This window comes from Mus caroli, unplaced genomic scaffold, assembly GCF_978045245.1.
Source record: "Mus caroli unplaced genomic scaffold, Mus_caroli_1 scaffold_13, whole genome shotgun sequence".
NCBI lineage: Eukaryota > Metazoa > Chordata > Mammalia > Rodentia > Muridae > Mus > Mus caroli.
Window position 1 is genome coordinate 116,251,629 of NW_028227268.1, and position 18,648 is coordinate 116,270,276.

The window sequence follows — 18,648 nt, forward strand, 5'->3', positions numbered from 1 at the left end:
GTTAATTTTATATCCAGCTACTTCACCGAAGCTGTTTATCAGGCTTAGGAGTTCTCTGGTGGAATTTTTAGGGTCACTTATATATACTATCATATCATCTGCAAAGAGTGATATTTTGACTTCATCTTTTCCAATTTGTATCCCTTTGATCTCCTTTTGTTGTCGAATTGCTCTGGCTAGGACTTCAAGTACAATGTTGAATAGGTATGGAGAAAGTGGACAGCCTTGTCTAGTCCCTGATTTTAGAGGGATTGCTTCAAGCTTCTCACCATTTACTTTGATGTTGGCTACTGGTTTGCTGTAGATTGCTTTTATCATGTTTAGGTATGGGCCTTGAATTCCTGATCTTTCCAAGACTTTTATCATGAATGGGTGTTGGATCTTGTCAAATGCTTTTTCCGCATCTAAGGAGATGACCATGTGGTTTTTGTCTTTGAGTTTGTTTATATACTGGATTACGTTGATGGATTTCCGTATATTGAACCATCCCTGCATCCCTGGGATGAAACCTACTTGGTCAGGATGGATGATTGTTTTGATGTGTTCTTGGATTCGGTTAGCAAGAACTTTATTGAGGATTTTTGCATCAATATTCATAAGGGATATTGGTCTGAAGTTTTCTATCTTTGTTGGGTCTTTTTGTGGTTTAGGTATCAGAGTAATTGTGGCTTCATAGAATGAGTTGGGTAGAGTACCTTTTGTTTCTATTTTGTGGAATAGTTTGTGAAGAACTGGGATTAGATCTTCTTTGAAGGTCTGATAGAACTCTGCACTAAACCCATCTGGTCCTGGGCTTTTTTTAGTTGGGAGACTATTAATGACTGCTTCTATTTCTTTGGGGGATATAGGGCTGTTTAGATCATTAACCTGATCTTGATTCAACTTTGGTACCTGGTATCTGTCTAGGAACTTCTCCATTTCATCCAGGTTCTCCAGTTTTGTTGAGTATAGCCTTTGGTAGAAGGATCTGATGGTGTTTTGGATGTCTTCAGGATCTGTTGTTATGTCTCCTTTTTCATTTCTGATTTTGTTAATTAGGATGCTTTCCCTGTGCCCTCTAGTGAGTCTGGCTAAGGGTTTATCTATCTTGTTGATTTTCTCAAAGAACCAGCTCCTTGATTGGTTGATTCTTTGAATAGTTTTTCTTGTTTCCACTTGGTTGATTTCACCCCTGAGTTTGATTATTTCCTGCCGTCTACTCCTCTTGGGTGAATTTGCTTCCTTTTGTTCTAGTGCTTTTAGGTGTGTTGTCAAGCTGCTAATGTGTGCTCTCTCTAGTTTCCTTTTGGAGGCACTCAGAGCTATGAGTTTTCCTCTTAGAAATGCTTTCATTGCGTCCCATAAGTTTGGGTATGTTGTGGCTTCATTTTCATTGAACTCTAAAAAGTCCTTAATTTCTTTCTTTATTCCTTCCTTGACCAAGGTATCATTGAGAAGAGTGTTGTTCAGTTTCCACGTGAAGGTTGGCTTTCTATTATTTATTTTGTTATTGAAGATCAGCCTTAGTCCATGGTGATCTGATAGGATGCATGGGACAATTTCAATATTTTTATATCTGTTGAGGCCTGTTTTGTGACCAATTATGTGGTCAATTTTGGAGAAGGTACCATGAGGTGCTGAGAAGAAGGTATATCCTTTTGTTTTAGGATAGAATGTTCTGTAGATATCTGCCAGATCCATTTGATTCATAATTTCTCTTAGTTTCACTGTGTCCCTGTTTAGTTTCTGTTTCCATGATCTGTCCATTGGTGAAAGTGGTGTGTTGAAGTCTCCCACTATTATTGTATGAGGTGCAATGTGTGCTTTGAGATTTACTAAAGTTTCTTTAATGAATGTGGCTGCCTTTGTATTTGGAGCATAGATATTCAGGATTGATAGTTCCTCTTGGAGGATTTTACCTTTGATGAGTATGAAGTGTCCCTCCCTGTCTTTTTTAATGACTTTGGGTTGGAAGTCAATCTTATCAGATATTAGAATGGCTACTCCAGCTTGTTTCTTCATGCCATTTGCTTGGAGAATTGTTTTCCAGCCTTTCATTCTGAGGTAGTGTCTATCCTTTTCTCTGAGATGAGTTTCCTGTAAGCAGCAAAATGTTGGGTCTTGTTTGTGTAGCCAGTTTGTTAGTCTATGTCTTTTTATCGGGGAGTTGAGTCCATTGATATTAAGAGATATTAAGGAAAAGTAATTGTTGTTTCCTGTTATTTTTGTTGTTAAAGTTGGCATTTTGTTTTTGTGGCTGTCTTCTTTTAGGTTTGTTGAGGGATTACCTTCTTGTTGTTTCTAGGGCGTGGTTCCTGTCCTTGTATTGGTTTTTTTCTGTTATTATCCTTTGAAGGGCTGGATTCGTGGAGAGATAATGTGTGAATTTGGTTTTGTCGTGGAATACTTTGGTTTCTCCATCTATGTTAATTGAGAGTTTGGCTGGGTATAGTAGCCTGGGCTGGAATTTGTGTTCTTTTAGTGTCTGTATAACATCTGTCCAGGATCTTCTGGCTTTCATAGTCTCTGGTGAAAAGTCTGGTGTAATTCTGATAGGCTTGCCTTTATATGTTACTTGGCCTTTTTCTCTTACTGCTTTTAGTATTCTATCTTTATTTAGAGCATTTGTTGCTCTGATTATTATGTGTCGGGAGGTATTTCTTTTCTGATCCAGTCTATTTGGAGTTCTGTAGGCTTCTTGTATGTTCATGGGCATCTCTTTCTTTAGATTTGGGAAGTTTTCTTCTATAATTTTGTTGAAGATGTTTGCTGGTCCTTTGAGTTGAAAATCTTCATTCTCATCCACTCCTATTATCCGTAGGTTTGGTCTTCTCATTATGTCCTGTATTTCTTGGATGTTTTGAGTTAGGATCTTTTTGCATTTTCCATTTTCCTTGATTGTTGTGCCGATGTTCTCTATGGAATCTTCTGCACCTGAGATTCTCTCTTCCATCTCTTGTATTCTGTTGCTGATGCTCGTATCTATGGTTCCAGATTTCTTTCCTAGGGTTTCTATCTCCAGTGTTGCCTCATTTTGGGTTTTCTTTATTGTGTCTACTTCCCTTTTTAGGTCTAGTATGGTTTTGTTCATTTCCATCATCTGTTTGGATGTGTTTTCCTGTTTTTCTGTAAGGACTTCTACCTGTTTGATTATGTTATCATGTTTTTCTTTAAGGATTTGTAACTCTTTAGCAGTGTTCTCCTGCAATTCTTTAAGGGATTTTTGTGCTTCCTCTTTATTGTCTTCTTCCTTTTTAGCAGTGTTCTCCTGCATTTCTTTAAGTGTGTTATTAACGTCCTTCTTGAAGTCCTCTATCATCATCAGGAGATATGCTTTTAAATCCGTGTCTAGCTTTTCCGGTGTGTTGGGGTGCCCTGGACTGGGTGAAGTGGGGGTGCTGGGTTCTGATGATGGTGAGTGGTCTTGGTTTCTGTTAGTAAGATTATTACGTTTACCTTTCGCCATCTGGTAATCTCTGGGGTTAGTTGTTATCGTTGTCACTATTTAAAGATTGGAGCAGAAGCTGTGTTCCACTCACCAGCAGTCTCTAAATCCTGCGGCGGGGGTCGTGGGTAGCTGATGGTACCCCGGTGCTGGTCCAGCCGTAAGAGGCCTGTGGTCCTACTCAGGCCGTTTTTCTGCTTCCCTAACTAATGCAGTCTCTGGTCCAGCGTGCAATTGGATTGGAGCAGAAGCTGTGTTCCACTCTCCAGAAGTCTTAAGATCCTGTGGTGGGTGTTGTGGGTAGCTGGTGAGTGTCAGCCGACCCTGCGCCCCAGCTGCCCCGGTGCTTTTCTGACCGGAAGAGGGTTGTGGCCCTATGTAGGCCGGATTTCTCTCTCCCCAACCAGAGCAATCTCAGGTCCCGCGTGATTGGACTGGAGCAGAAGCTGTGTTCCACTCACCAGCAGTCCCAAAATCCTGCGGCGGGGGTCGTGGGTAGCTGGCGGGTGTCAGGCAACCCTGCGCTCCCGCTACCCTGGCGCTGATCCGGCCGGGTGAGGCCTGTGGCCCTACTCAGGCCAGTTTCTGCTTCCCTAACTAATGCAGTCTCAGGTCCCGCGCAATTGGATTGGAGCAGAAGCTGTGTTCCACTCACCAGCAGTCCCAAAATCCTGTGGCGGGGGTCGTGGGTAGTTGGCGGGTGTCAGGCAACCCTGCGCTCCCGCTACCCCGGCGCTGATCCAGCCGGATGAGGCCTGTGGTCCTACTCAGGCCGGTCTGCTTCCCTAACTAATGCAGTCTCAGGTCCCGCGTGCAATTGGATTGGAGCAGAAGCTGTGCTTCACTCACCAGAAGTCTTAAGATCCTGTGGCGGGTGTTGTGGGCAGTTGGCGAGTGTCAGCAGACCCTGTGCCCCAGCTGCTCAGGTGCTTTTCTGACCGGAAGAGGGTTGTGGCCCTATGTAGGCCGGATTTCTCTCTCCCCAACCAGAGCAGTCTCAGGTCCCGCGTGATTGGACTGGAGCAGAAGCTGTGTTCCACTCACCAGCAGTCCCAAAATCCTGCGGCGGGGGTCGTGGGTAGCTGGCGGGTGTCAGGCAACCCTGCGCTCCCGCTACCCTGGCGCTGATCCGGCCGGGTGAGGCCTGTGGCCCTACTCAGGCCAGTTTCTGCTTCCCTAACTAATGCAGTCTCAGGTCCCGCGCAATTGGATTGGAGCAGAAGCTGTGCTCCACTCACCAGAAGTCTTAAGATCCTGTGGCGGGTGTTGTGGGCAGTTGGCGAGTGTCCAGAGCCAATTTTTTTCTCACATTGACGCTTTTAAAAGTGATGTGGACCCAGAAAGAAGAAAGATCGTGTGTTCTCCTCAGAAGTCCCTCTGAGGACAACGGTGTGTGGCATGTGATAGAGAAGTCAAAGGAAAACACACACACACGAAGTCTTAGAATTCAGCAAATTAAAAACTAAAAACAGTGATCCTGTTAAATGCCAGCAGGCTTGCCAGTTGCTACCTAGAGCGCATGAAGAAGAAGGGCGAGTGCCCAGTGATCTCCGCAAAACACTAGGAGCAACAGGAGGCTAACTAGGAAATGGAACTTGAGCATAGGAGGACACCCAAGTCCAACCCCAGTGTTTGGTCTCAAAGGGAAATGGGCTTGAACCCTTGGCCCTCAGACAGTGGCATTATTTGGGTAGGTTGCCAAACCTTTAGGATGCGGAGCCTCATGGGAGGAAGTGAGTCACAGAGGATGTATCTCAAGTCACACATGCCCCACTTTGATGTGGGCAAACAGGCTCAGGCTCCTCCCACCAAAGCTAACAGTCTCTCCCGGGCCACGCTTCTCCTGCCATGATGAACTGTACCTTCACATTGTAACCCCAAATCAATTCTTTGTACCTTCAATTGTTTCTTGTCAGTTATTCAGTCATAAAAACAAGAAAAACAAGCAGTGTTCCTAGAGGCCTGGAATTCTCAGTCTCCTTCCCAAGGCATTGATGAGCACAGGGTCAGCACTTACTGTGGGATTACCAGAAGGTAGATAAGCCCAAATAAGGCAGCCAGGATGAGGGCGAGGACAACGGCGCTGGTGAAGTACTCGTCCTGAAGCTGGTGGTACTGTGACGGAAGGAAGAGAAGGAGCGGGGAAAGAGAGCATGGTGTGGGAAGAGAGGAGAGAGAGAGAGAGAGAGAAAGAGAGAGAGAGAGAGAGAGAGAGAGAGAGAGAGAGAGAGAGAGGATAATCAGACCATCAGAAGACCGCCAGAGCCTCAGGGGCAAGGACAAAGTCCCCACATCCCTTACTTTTTGTTCTCGTTCGACATGTTTGTACTTCAGAGTAAAGAAGTTCAGATCAGCCATCTCCAGCTCTGTCTGGCGGGCTTCGAGAAGGCGGCTGATGTACCTGTTGACGCGTGTACCCGGAGTGGTGTAGACCACATTAGTAGAGAAAGACGAACGGTTTCTGAGCTTCTCCGAGGCTGTTCTCAATGCCCTCCGCTGCAGCCACGGCGGAAATAGAGAAAAGATTATCAAATGTTTCTTTAGCTTTCAAACAAAAGCACTCATGGGCACTGCTGGCCAGTGGTCCTTACCTGCTTTTCAGAACTCGGAGACAATGTCAGAGCCCTGCCCCCTGCTGGCCAGAGATGGCACTGGGGTTGTCCTACCACCCAGTATTCAGGTCCCCAGGTCTGTATTGCAAATTACAGAATGTCTGTTTGATATTAGTATGGAGACGGTGGTGGGATGCAGAACAAATACGGCCTGGATGAGCAGCCTACTAGCCACATATGCTGGAAGGGATGCTGGCACAAGCCCACATATGCAAGAAGGGAGAGGAAGTGTGTTGCAAGGGCAGGTGGTCTCTGCCATTGATGGAGGAATGGTAAGAAGTGGCAGTTAGCCAGGGCTGAAAGGAGCAGAATGTGAGCCCCTCTTCCATGTATCATGTGACAGGGACAAGAAGGCCCCAGCTTGTGGAAAGGGAAACCAAGTCTAACCTGAAGATAGCTGTGTGGTCTCACCCTCAGGGACTCAACAGAACTCCGATGCTTTGATACCTCAGCTGAAGACAGATTGCTAAAATATTACAGTACAGCTGCAGAAAGAATGCAAACAAACTTTTCCACCATGTTCCAACCAAATAGGAAAACATAGACAACACACACAAACACAAGGCTAGGAGGGTGGAAAGTGAGAGTGGGCTTTCAGAACACTGGGCCTTAAAGAAAACCATGGGTGACAAGGGGTCCTGCGGGGGGGAGGGGGCATCTTTTGTCATATCTATCTCAGGCCAGGAGCCCAGGACTGGATATGTCAGTGGGTGCAGGCCATGAGAAAACTGGCAACGGCCATGAGGAAAGCCACTGTCTCTTGGCCAAATGATCAAGAATGGGAAACCAGAGAAGCACAAATAACCACACAACTGCAGCCGAAGACCACGGGAAAGTCTATTCACAAGAGTCTGCAACTTCCCAGTTACATCGAACTTAGCCTACTTCCCAAACCTGCATAACAAAATGGTACCCACTGCATTGTGTTAGGGCTAAGGACACTAAAGTACCAGAGGCAAAAAATCACCTTGATCCATACTCAGAAGTATTTCCTAAAATACAATACCTAGTTCTTGCTCAAAGAAAGTAATAATGCAAACATTAACGTACAGGGATCACTTCCTAGTCTAGTATTCATAGCTCAAAGCATCAAAATGAATGGTAAAATCCTATATATCTTAAGAGTTTGAAAGTCAGGCGCGGTGGCGCACGCCTTTAATCCCAGTACCTGGGAGGCAGAGGCAGGCAGATTTCTGAGTTCGAGGCCAGCCTGGTCTACAAAGTGAGTTCCAGGACAGCCAGAGCTATACAGAGAAACCCTGTCTCGGGGAAAAAAAAAAAAAAGAGTTTGAAAGAGAAAGAGAAAGAGTGACCTTGCTTAAGACTATATTGTCTAGCTTAACTATTAAGTGGGAAAGAAACACCATAGCACCGTTTAAAGTACATATTATCAATGACCAAGAAAATCCAAGATAATTTAAAAAGTCACCACAATCGGTTTCAGTTAGTGAGACAAGCCATTATCTTCAGTAAATCAACTCATAGACGATAATCATCTGTAGCCATTTTTAATCAAAAAGCTCAGGAGACAGCCCAGAGAAAGTTCAATCAGACTGGTAACAAGGAAGAAAACACACAGTATCCAGCACTTGGCAATACTCCTAGCTTGTGAAATCTGACACTGCAGAGGCAGAAGTCAGGGTTTACACATACCATGGACAGAGCAAGATGCCTGGGAGAGTCCAAGCTGGCAGCAGCAGCACTCCAAGTTAAAGCAGAGGCTTTCCCAGCCCAGCAGTCTCACCATAACCCCTGGCTTTCCACATGTTGCTCACTAAGGTGTCCATGAAGAGAGATGTGCCAGCATCCATAAGCATGATGGTACCTAGAAAGGAAGTCCCTGTTTGCCGATAAGCTGCTTGGGAAGTCAGGCCTATGCCTATGCCTATGCCTGAAGGCCATTCAGCCACGAAAAAAACGCTTGGATCCCTGTGGGACTCCAAATGCCCCAAGTGTATCCAGGGCAGAAAAGGCTCATCTCATGGTGACCACCAGCTTTACATACAAGCTGATTTCCAGAAGGAGACAGAAGATGAGAAGCAATCCAGAACACTTGATTTCTATATCATGCACACAAGTGTCTCTTATGTGCTTTAAATCAATAAGCTTAGACTTAAAGCTATACAAAACAAGAGAGAGAGAGAGAGAGAGAGAGAGAGAGAGAGAATATGGAGAGATTTCTGGGTGGAGAACAGGGAAACAAATATGTTTCAACTATCAGAAAGCAAGAATAAAGAAAGCCCCTGTGCCAACTGTGGCCCTTAGCAGTCACTTCTGGTGATAGCATCATAATCTCTGACCGGTGGCACATCCACTTGAGCAAAGCCAAGACACACCAGACACATTTTACAGAATGCCCAGGAATTAAAACGTATTCACACCAACAAAAGTACCATGGCCTGCTTCAGCTAATAAAAACAGAAAAGCCCTGGATAGCGATGCCATCCATATAAGGCATCTCTCCTCAGTTAAAAGTCTATGCAGTCTGAAAGCTCAAATTGTCAGTGACACAAGGACACCTGTGTGATCCACCAGGGCAAGAGAAGGAGACACAGTCAGACAAACTGCTTCTACAACATAATGAAGTTCCTTCAAGCATCCCCAGTCCCCCACACTTAGGACACAGAGAGGGTCACAGTATCATGCCTTTATGGGGGTGGGGGGAGATGACAAATGTTTTTCATTTGCTTTTCTGGTGCTTTTTTTTTTTTTTTTTTTTTTTTTGTATTTGGATATGTCATCCATAACAAATACCTTCGTGGGCAGGAAAGTATCCAAAGGCCAAAGAGAGCGGCTGTAAACGTGTTTGGGGGCCTGGGTTACACTGACGGGATTCATCCCAGGGGTACTAACAGCAGCAGCTGCAAGGGCTGGAGAAGGAACTGCAAGCATGTGGAAGAGGCACTGCCTGGGGGCTCAGTCCATGGCTAGAGCTTGGGAAAAGAAATTATCTATAAATTCCTTTATTAAATTATTAAAAGGACATCATTTCAGTGACACTTTGTAGAACAGAGCGGGACAGGCTTCATTCAAGACCTTGCAGGAAGGGCAGGGGTCATGCAAACAGGCTCTTGGATTCAACTCAGAGTGTGGCCCAGCAGCTGGGGATGTACAGTCAAGGAGAAAGGAGGGCTCTATGGACATCTACTCAGGGTAGACATCAGAAGTCAGAGGCATTCTGGGTAAGCAAGCAGGATTCCTGCTAAGATTGCTCTGGGTGAGCACAAGTCTCCAGGACAGGGTATGGGATGAAGAACCCGGCAGACACTGAAGCTGATGAGAGGTTAAGGACAGAAGATTCTTACTAAGGCAATGAACACCAGATCTCCTGACACCATCATGGGGTGTGTGTGTGTGTGTGTGTGTGTGTGTGTGTGTGTATGGGGGGGGATGTCTGTGTGTGCCTGTGTGAATGTCTGGAATCTACATGACTAAGGCTAAACTTCCTACTACCTGTGACAGAAGCCAAGCTTTTAATAATACAGCCTCCAGCTGCCTGGCACACATAAAGACTAATTCTCCCTGACCAGATCCACCATGAATGAAGTCCTTAGAATATTATCAGATAAAGTTCTAGCAAAGAGGAACTCCCATATGCCACAGATCCTTGTGACAAGGAACCACCATAAGCAAGAGGCAACAGAAACTTGCTTTGTCCTGGAAAACACCTCTAACTATACCAGGAAGTTTCTCTAAACGGTATTAAATCGGTGATGTCAGAGAAAGCAGTGGTGGGAAAGGAAGCAGGGTGGTAAAGTCAGTGTAACCTCAAAGGGCTACACAGAAAGGGAGATGGGGAACCCCGCTTCAGGCTCAAATACTAGTGGATTCAGTGGCTGTGGTTAAGAGCATCCACAAGGGGGCATTAGAGCCCTAAAGTGCACCCCATGCTCTTTGGTATGCCTCCAGTAAGAAACAATGTAGGGTCTTCCTTCCCCAGAAGGGAAATCCCAGTCACTGACCATGTGTGGCTGAAGTGAAGCCCTAGACACCACCACCACCACATGCCCAGAAGATCTGAAGACCCACAAGTGCCTGCCTGACTCATCCGAGACAGAAAGCCCTGGTGTGGGAGAAGGCCCACCACACTGGAGCCTCGTCCCTGGCTCAGCATTTGCTGCCAGTTTTGCTGTCCCCTGCATCAAGAACAACGCAGAAAAGGCTATGGGCATCTGTGGGATTACAGATGATGACAGGCAAGGTAAAGGGTAAAACAAAAGCAAGCTGCTCAAAGGAAACAGATGTTTCTGGGACAAGAAACTATCTCTTAAAAATATCTCAGTGAGAGGGCCAAGGAGCAGGCTCAGTGGCTAAAGCAGCTGCCAGGTAAAGCAAGAGTAAGGACGGGAAAGCAGCTCCCACAACCCAAGTCAAAGCCAGGTGGGCGTGGCAGCCAAGCAGAGACAGCGGATGCTTTGAGTCAGTTGACTAGTTAGACTGGCAGTCTGGGAGAGCTCTGGGTTCCATTGGAAGACCCTGCTTCCAAGAATAACGTGGAGAACAATTGAAGATGCCCAACATCAACCTTCAGCCTCCATGTGCATGTGTCCACAGTGCACTCCCCCAACACACACACACACACACACACGCACGCACACGCACACATGCACACACACACACACACACACACAAACACACACAATGCACACCACATATACATTAAAATTAAATAAAAATCTTAGGCCAGTGAGATGGCTCAACAGGGGAAGATGTCTGCCACCAGGACAATCAACTCCGGCAAGCTGTCCTCTGACTTCCACATGCATCCCATAGGACATAGGCAAGTGTATGCATACCCACCCACAAATATTATAAAGTTAGAAATAATCCCAGCGAGCAGACAAGACTGGGGTTATTGTGACTGGCATATTTATGAATCCCTGGGTTCAATCCCCTGCGTGAAGTAAAACCAGATGTGATGGTGCACATTTGTAATCCCCACACCTGGGAGGTAGAGTAGGAGAGTCAGAAGTTCAAGGTCCATCCTCAGCTACATAGTGAGTTTCCAGGCAAGCCTGTGGTTTCTGACATGGGAATACAACTCCATAAGGGAATTATTCATAAAAAAAAAAGACTACCTGGAATGTTTAAGAATTTTGAAATGTTGAATAGAAATGTTGGATGGTAGAGTTGAGAAACCCTTTGCAGAAAACAGAAGGAAAGAGGTGGGGGCAGGGGTGGATCTTGTGTCAGCTCAAGAACTTCAACAGCCACATAATAGGCTTTCCAGGAAAAATAAAAGAAGAAAGCGGGGAATGTGAGCTTAGACCTAGATAAACACAAAATACAACGCAATATAAAGCTGTGTGCAGCAGCAGCAGCAGCAGCAGCGAGTGCTCCAGTCGAGCGGCACCTCAGCCTTCTCTACCTTGTCGTCATCCTCGCAGGTCATCACGTTGGAGAAGGGGATCTCAGCCTTGAACATTTTCCGGCAGTGCATGAGCTGCACCAGCAGATAGCACACAGTCTTGAACTTCATCCTCTTGGCTGGTTTGATATCCGAGAGAATCAAGCCTGGGAATATCTACCAAACACAAGCATAGGGGAAAATATTGTCAGTACCCAGGAATCTACCAGGTACCCAGCAAGGAAGACTCCAAGCCAGAGGAACACCACTGGGGCTCAGAGTAAATGTTACCTCAAAGCTTCCTTGTCCCAGCATGCTTTGTTCTACACACAAGAGGACCCACAGGCCAGAGGACTAGGTGGTAGGGCAAGCCTCTTCCTAACAGACTGTCATGAGAGCAGTCTGCTCACCCCATGGCTTTCTCAAGACCAAATGAGCCAATATAGAAGGGAAAGCCCCAGGGCTCAGGACTAACTTGTTCTTGCTCAGTATCCATCATCTGACACTGAGCCCAAAGCCATTTCTCCCACAGCAGCTCTGAGCCCAGAAAGGACGAAGGACCGAAAGTAGCCCAGTCATCCCCAGATTTCTGACTCCAGACTCTGCGAACTCTTCTCTCTTACAGGTCGCCTATTATCTACACAAGGCAAACCCCCAGCACAGTATCTCCGGGCCACACCCAGAGGGTGCAAGAATTGGGGACAACTGTTTCTTTACAACTGTGTTGGGTAAAGCTGCTTAATGAGTTAATGAGGGGGACTGTCTACCCACCTTCCTCCGATGGGATGGCACAATAAAGAAGGTCTCAATCTTGTGAGTTCTCAGAAAGGTGTTCCTCTCATGGCCATGACCTGGCTCCACCTCGTAGTCCCCGTTCAAGCATGCGAGGGTCGTCTTTGTGATGTGGACCTTCCTACAAGAGAAGAACACAGAGCTGAGTGAGAACTGACAAGTGTGGCTGCACAGGTTCTGAGTGAGTCACACTGGGGTCACAAGAGAGGTTACTCTGCTCAGGGCAAGATGCCTGAGATGTGAGCACTCGTGTTCCAACTCGAAGGTAACCGGGGAAGAAAGGACAGGAAGGCCCAGGCAAGCCAAGTGATGGGTACACACCCAAGAAGGCAGGGTGGGGTTGGTGAAGGATGAAGGATGGAGGATCAGGAAGAGACCAGAAAGACAGAAAGAACCAATCAGAAGATTGGAACAGAGGCAATGAGAACAAAACTATTAGAGTTTAAAAGGGGAGAAATTCCACAGCCAGGCCAATGAGAAGCTGAAAGTCATGGTTGCTGGTGGGCAGAGGGCAGAGGGCAGAGGGCAGAGGGTGGAAGGCAGTAGAAAATAATATGGGAACCTCAACCCACATCTGCTTCTCTGCCTCATGGCATTTCAAGCCATGTCTTCGCTGCACTTCTCCTGGATTCCCTATAGGGAATGTTCATCCTGTTCAAACTCCCCAGCTGACTGAGAAATGAGCAAGTGGGTAGGACATGATTGAGTCACTACAGGAAGCTCTAAAGTCAGAGTTCCCTGTGTACAGGTTTGAGAAAATAAAACACAGAGATAATACTATTACATGGGAATAGCCCATGTATCAGGACAAAGCCCCCATGCACACCTGGTCTGGTCCACACTGGTTCTCTGCAGGTATGCACTGGACCTCAGCTGGATCCCCTGGAGGGTCAAAGCAGAACCTACCCAAGTACCCCCAGGATCCAGGCTTGAAATAAAGACTCTAGCAAAGGCACTTAGCCATCTTCCACCCAGACTCCAACTTACCCTGGTAAGCCAGCAGCCTCCATGACATTGGCCAGGGTCACGTCATTGGACCATACATCATACTGCCACTTTCGTAGGCCCAGGACACCACAGAGGACCCTGCCGGTGTGTAGGCCCACACGCATGTTCAGGTCTACTTCAGTAGCTTCAGCCACGGATCTGTAACACAGGTATAAGGCATGGGGCTGAAGGTTGTCTGGTAGCTCCCTCAACAGGCTGCTGTGGGCTGCACCCTGAGGCCGCAGGCATAGGGGAACAAGCTGTATGGAGTTGTAACATGACAGGTACATGGAGGTCTGGTCAGAGGAGCTAAAAGTCAGTCACACTGATGGTCAGTGAGCTCTGTGAGCTCCCAATATAGCCTTCTTGCCCTTCCTTATCAGGGATGTTTCCAAAGGGAACTAAGTCCAGGACCTCAGTGTAGGTTTTTCTTTCTGAGGAAATGGTTCTGGGGAAGTGGACGAGGCAGAGTGGGTGCAGAGGGAATTAAGGGCTGGAGTACCCCAGTTAATCTGATCAACTGAGGATCCACCACTATTGGCAACAGAGACTGGGTCTGCTGACATCAGCTCTGATAATCTCTGTAGTTCTTCAGAGCTATGTCAGTGCACCTCGATGCAGGTAAAGCGCCTCCCGCTGCCTTTCTCTTTATTCCACTAATAGAGAATGCCAAGGAATGTTCCATGAAGGACCCTGGGAAGTACAGCCACGCCCTTGTCACTGAGGGTGTGATCATATGGCAAACAGTACAGCCTTCAGTGGGCCTTAGCCTGCTCTACCCTATGCCCTTTGTTATCACCTAGGAGGGCTCTGGCGGCCACATTTTCAGTAATAAAATAGCATGTATGTATTGACCCGGCTCTCCCTCTACCTTCTCCCTGACTTCTGTTTACAAACTGCCCACCCTAGTCCCAGCAGGAACACCTGCACAGCATATCTCCACACCCTCTGGCCAGTCCCCAGGCCCCACCAGGTGCTCCCTTGAGTGGTCTTCCAACAGGACGACTGTCCCTGAGTCTGTGTTTGGGTAGGCAAGATGCCAAAGCCAGATGCAGCCCAAGGGCAGGGACCTGCATTGCTAATGCTGATCAGTTAGTTTCAATGACCTCCAGAAGAGAATGTGCAGGCCAGACTATTGTCAAGGCTTTAAGAGCCATTTTGTTTTACACATAAGTGAAACTTTAAAAAATTTAACTTTATTCCCATGCGTCTGCCAATCTCTGGTAAGAGACCCTAAAAATAGAATTTGACTTTCAAAACCTACATGAGCAATGCTGGAGAAGACACCTGCCCTTAGTGTTCTAGGATACATTCACCACTTCTGTTTCTGCAGCCACAAGAGGCAAGGCAGTCTGGGGAGTGCTGGGACATGAGTTTGCCCTGTCCACAAATTTCCCCGAGCTCCCTTGGGCCTTCCAAGTCAGCAGTTCTGGATCCCTGAAAGCTGGGATCTGCCAAAGTCCACATGGCCCCACATGTCTGGCACCCAGCAACTCCTGACAACACTCAGTCTTTCCTGGCAGCTTCTGCCTCTGGTAAATCAAAGCTGGCACCATCGAATCCACAGCACCCCAGAGAGTGCCTTCTAAAGAAACAGATCCAGCTGTTCAGCCGTGGCTCCGCGTGGCTCCCTGTACACAGGCATGTTCTGTCCAAATCCAACAAAACCCTTCACTTCATTTCCGGGACACCAAGATTTCCATATTCCTTTGTTCATCCTACGTGTCTTTCTTGTGTATGATCTCAGAGATGCTTTTTTATCACAGGTATTTTCTATGAAGGAACAATGTGGCCCTGGCCCTGACCTTTGGTGCTGGAACCCAATAGGATGAAGCCAACCCTCCCGCCCTCTCAGTACACTGGCTGACATAAAACCCAGAGCAAAGATGAAAGGCCAAATCTCTGTTCTGTTCAGCAAGAACCTACTGAGTTCACGTCTCTTGGCCATTCTTCCAAGCACTACAGATACAGCTGTGTACACAATGGAAAAAAAAAAAGTAAAAGGGAGGAACGGACACTCTAAAGGGTGATTTGCTGTCAGCTAGGCAGAATTTTTCCAGAAGTGATGACAACGCATTTGCCTGAGGCAACCCCTAGTCTCCATCCTAGCATGATAGAAGAACACAGCAAACACTTTCAACCCAATATGTCCAAATGTGAGCCCTGGACTGTGGGCTCTTAACTGCCCCTCCAGGGCCTTGGCTTCACCATCTATAGAGATGCAATCATCAGCTATAATATACAGGCTAGGAATCCCCAGATCCCCTAAACATTATGACAGATTCTTTGAGGAGAGTGGGATTTTGGGAAGACACATAGCACCTTCCACCCCACAGAAAACTGCTTCTTAAAAATATCCACAAGGCTGACTCTAAAACCCAGAATCCATAATTAGACAAAGTAATCCTTTAGGTTAGTCTATACTGAGAAACTGTGGCGTGTCTTGTGGCTCACATACACCCAGCTTAAGATAGAGATACCTGGGTATCCGAACTTCAGCCTGGAGACTTACTGATGGCACAGGCTGTCCTCACCAGCTCAGAGTAGACCTCTTGGGGGATACCTATGCATTTTCCGTTAGCTTACTTCATGGCAGCAGTTGAAAGGTACAGGTCACTGCTAGATAAAATCTATCTAGGAAAAAGGTACCCTGTGCCCTTGGAGGGCATGTGGAAGAAGACCGTGGTCATTGTTCCCATCTCACATGTGGCAGCAGGGGCTTCCCTGTGATGGAGACAGACTTTGACAGGCCCATGGGCAGCACAGCAGAGGGAATCCTGGGGAAATCTGGCAGTGGAGGGCCTCCCTCTTTGGGGATGGCTCCTTCTGTCTGGGGGCTGGTGAATCAGCCCCTGCAGAAGCTGCTGAAATCCTCCCACTCAGCTACTGCATCCGAGAAACAGTCAGTCCTTCCTCACAACCACTGCTTCTCCATTCACAGGCAAAGGATGGAGCATTCCAGGAAAATGAAGTTCACCCCAGGCTGGGAACCAGGAGCCTGCCGGCTCCTCTGCAGCGTCTGCAATCAGAGGTCCTGGGATCATTCAGAAAAATGTAGAAGAAGGGGTACAAGCAGAAAAGGGGGAGGGCATAGATGACATGAGGGTGAGAAGAAAAGTCCCAGTGACCTCTGCCACAGAAGCCTGTCCTTGTGGGCATCTGGGAGCAGAGCTCAGGACGGGTTACTCTAATGCCTAAGCATCATAGAAGTCCTTGAGAGGCCCATCAATATAAGGCCCAGGGTAGCCTCATCATTAGGATGTAGGAGGAGCCTGCCCTGCCAGCCCTGACACAACAGTTGAGGAGATGGCTCTAAAACCCTTTCCTCTAGGGCACTGCATTGCAAGGATGTATGATCAAGGAACACAGATGCTCTACAATTTAGCTTAGCAGGTCTCGCTGTCCCACTTTGGGTCCACTCCAGAGCTGTCTATGATTACAGGCCTGGGACAGACAATGCCCTTTACCTCTGAACCAATCAATGAAAAGAAAACAGGCATGTGTGGCCTGAGTTTAAAGGTTAGAAAGGAAAAATTCAGTAAATGTTTGTGTCTATTTTACCCGATGGGTATGAACAGTCTAGGAGGTAAGAAAACTAGATGTTTATACAGTCGTTGAAAAGGAAGGGTCCAGATGCTCCAGGCTGGGAAGAAATCAGGACCAATCTGAAAGCGTTCTATCTGCATCTACGTCTGGAGCAATGCTTGTCCTGGCTCTTACAGTTAGGCCTTTCTTCTCTAGGCCATGCTCCTTTCCTGCCCTAACCCATCCTGTATGCACAAGTGCCAAAATGGATTATCACGCTTTCAACAGTCTGCAATCCTGTTGCAGTTACTGCCAGCAAAGCCTCGACTGGACTGAGCAGCTGATCTTGGAGCCCTGACATAGCATTGTCAGGGAATAGTAGCCTACCCACTACCCTTTATCACTGTACCATGAATCTAAGAGATGAGCAGGAAATGGTTCCAGGAAAAAATTCCAGAATCTTCCAATAACCATGCTGGTCTTTGGGTCCAGTCAGAACTCTCCAACCTACAGAAGACCTGTGGCCCCTGAAAATGCTGGCGAGCCCTGGGACTGGGCTACGCTGTCCATCACTCAGGGATCTTTTGGAAAATGAGGTCATTTCAGAATCTACAGACTCCAAGTCCTCTGGCTTCCTCTAGATAGAGGGAGCTATTCCCAGTCCAGATGGCTCCAGACAGAAGGAAGATGTAGCTAAGGGCAAAGGCATTGCCCCCACATTGGTACATACAGCGCAAGGCCCAGCATGGCCTCTGCACATGCGTGTGCTCCAGCATTGACTCCACTCATGCTCCTGACACCACAGTGGTTCCTAGACTCTCCACACCAAGGTCAAGAAACAAAAACACATGACATCCTGCTTTGCCTGGACATGCTGGTCCTCTTGATAAACATGTTCTGTCTTGTATGTTTCTGTGCAGGAAAAACACAACACAGGAACAAACACAGGCTGGTATGGCCAGAAGGGAAGGTGCCAGTTGTCATATGGAGCCTTCCTGGGAGATCTAGAAGCTAGCCAATGCTGAGCACACATGGGCTATCCCTGGCTCTGTGCAATTCCCACAGGAATAAAGGCTGTTAGCAGTCTCTTGGATCAAGAGTCAGAAATTCAGGTCATATAGGACTCTAGGATTGTGTGATTTTGAGGCTGAGGGACTTTTGAATAGAGAGGAAAGCAGTCCAAGAAGGCTAGCACAAGGCTGCTCAGCCCCGGGCTCACCAGTCCCTCATGACATGGCCAGAGACGGAGAGTCAGAGAGTTTCTGCTGAAATCCTGGGGGAGCAGTGAGGAGACCATGAAGCAGAGCAAGCTGGGCAAGATGGCGAGATACAGGCTCAGCCTCAGCAGGCAGATGTGGCATTTCTTGAATAGCCACCAGAAAGGGCACTCAACAGAAATGCCTTAGAACCCAGGCACATGCCAGCCTCACAAGAGAAACTAGGAGGAAAGAAAGGCCAAAGGCCCATGTGAGAGATAAAGTCCCTAACCACAGAGAGACCAAGGGAGAAGTAAAGTTGCCAGGGAGAAAAGACAGGAAGAGATCCCTGCCTCCGGGACACATCCATTGTGAGCAGCCTGGTCAGCCCAGGCAGCTGGACTGTATAGTGGACTGATAGATAGATGATAGATAGATAGATAGATAGATAGATAGATAGATAGATAGATAGATAGATGATTGATAGATAGATAGATAGATAGATAGATAGATATGAGATAGATAGATATGAGATAGAGAGATAGATAGATGATAGATAGATATGAGATAGATAGATAGATAGATAGATAGATAGATAGATAGAAGATAGATAGATAGATAGATATGAGATAGAGAGATAGAGAGATATGAGATAGAGAGATATTAGATAGATAGATAGATAGATAGATAGATAGATAGATAGATAGATAGATAGGGTGAAAACTGTGATGTGGAATGTAGCCATGCTTCGCTTTGGGGAGGTAA

At 46.9% G+C, this 18,648-nt stretch overlaps 1 protein-coding gene across 1 annotated transcript in view; it reads right to left on the reverse strand.

Annotated features, from left to right (window-relative positions):
• Positions 1-18,648, reverse strand: part of Adcy1 (adenylate cyclase 1) — a 128,821-nt gene that overhangs the window by 35,457 nt on the left and 74,716 nt on the right. The window contains exons 6-10 of the mRNA XM_021178187.3: positions 13,163-13,321; positions 12,155-12,296; positions 11,405-11,560; positions 5,726-5,920; positions 5,442-5,539 (exon numbers count right to left, since the gene is read on the reverse strand). Of these exons, the coding sequence (XP_021033846.1) occupies positions 5,442-5,539; positions 5,726-5,920; positions 11,405-11,560; positions 12,155-12,296; positions 13,163-13,321 (750 nt within the window). The remainder of the gene's footprint in view (positions 1-5,441; positions 5,540-5,725; positions 5,921-11,404; positions 11,561-12,154; positions 12,297-13,162; positions 13,322-18,648) is intronic.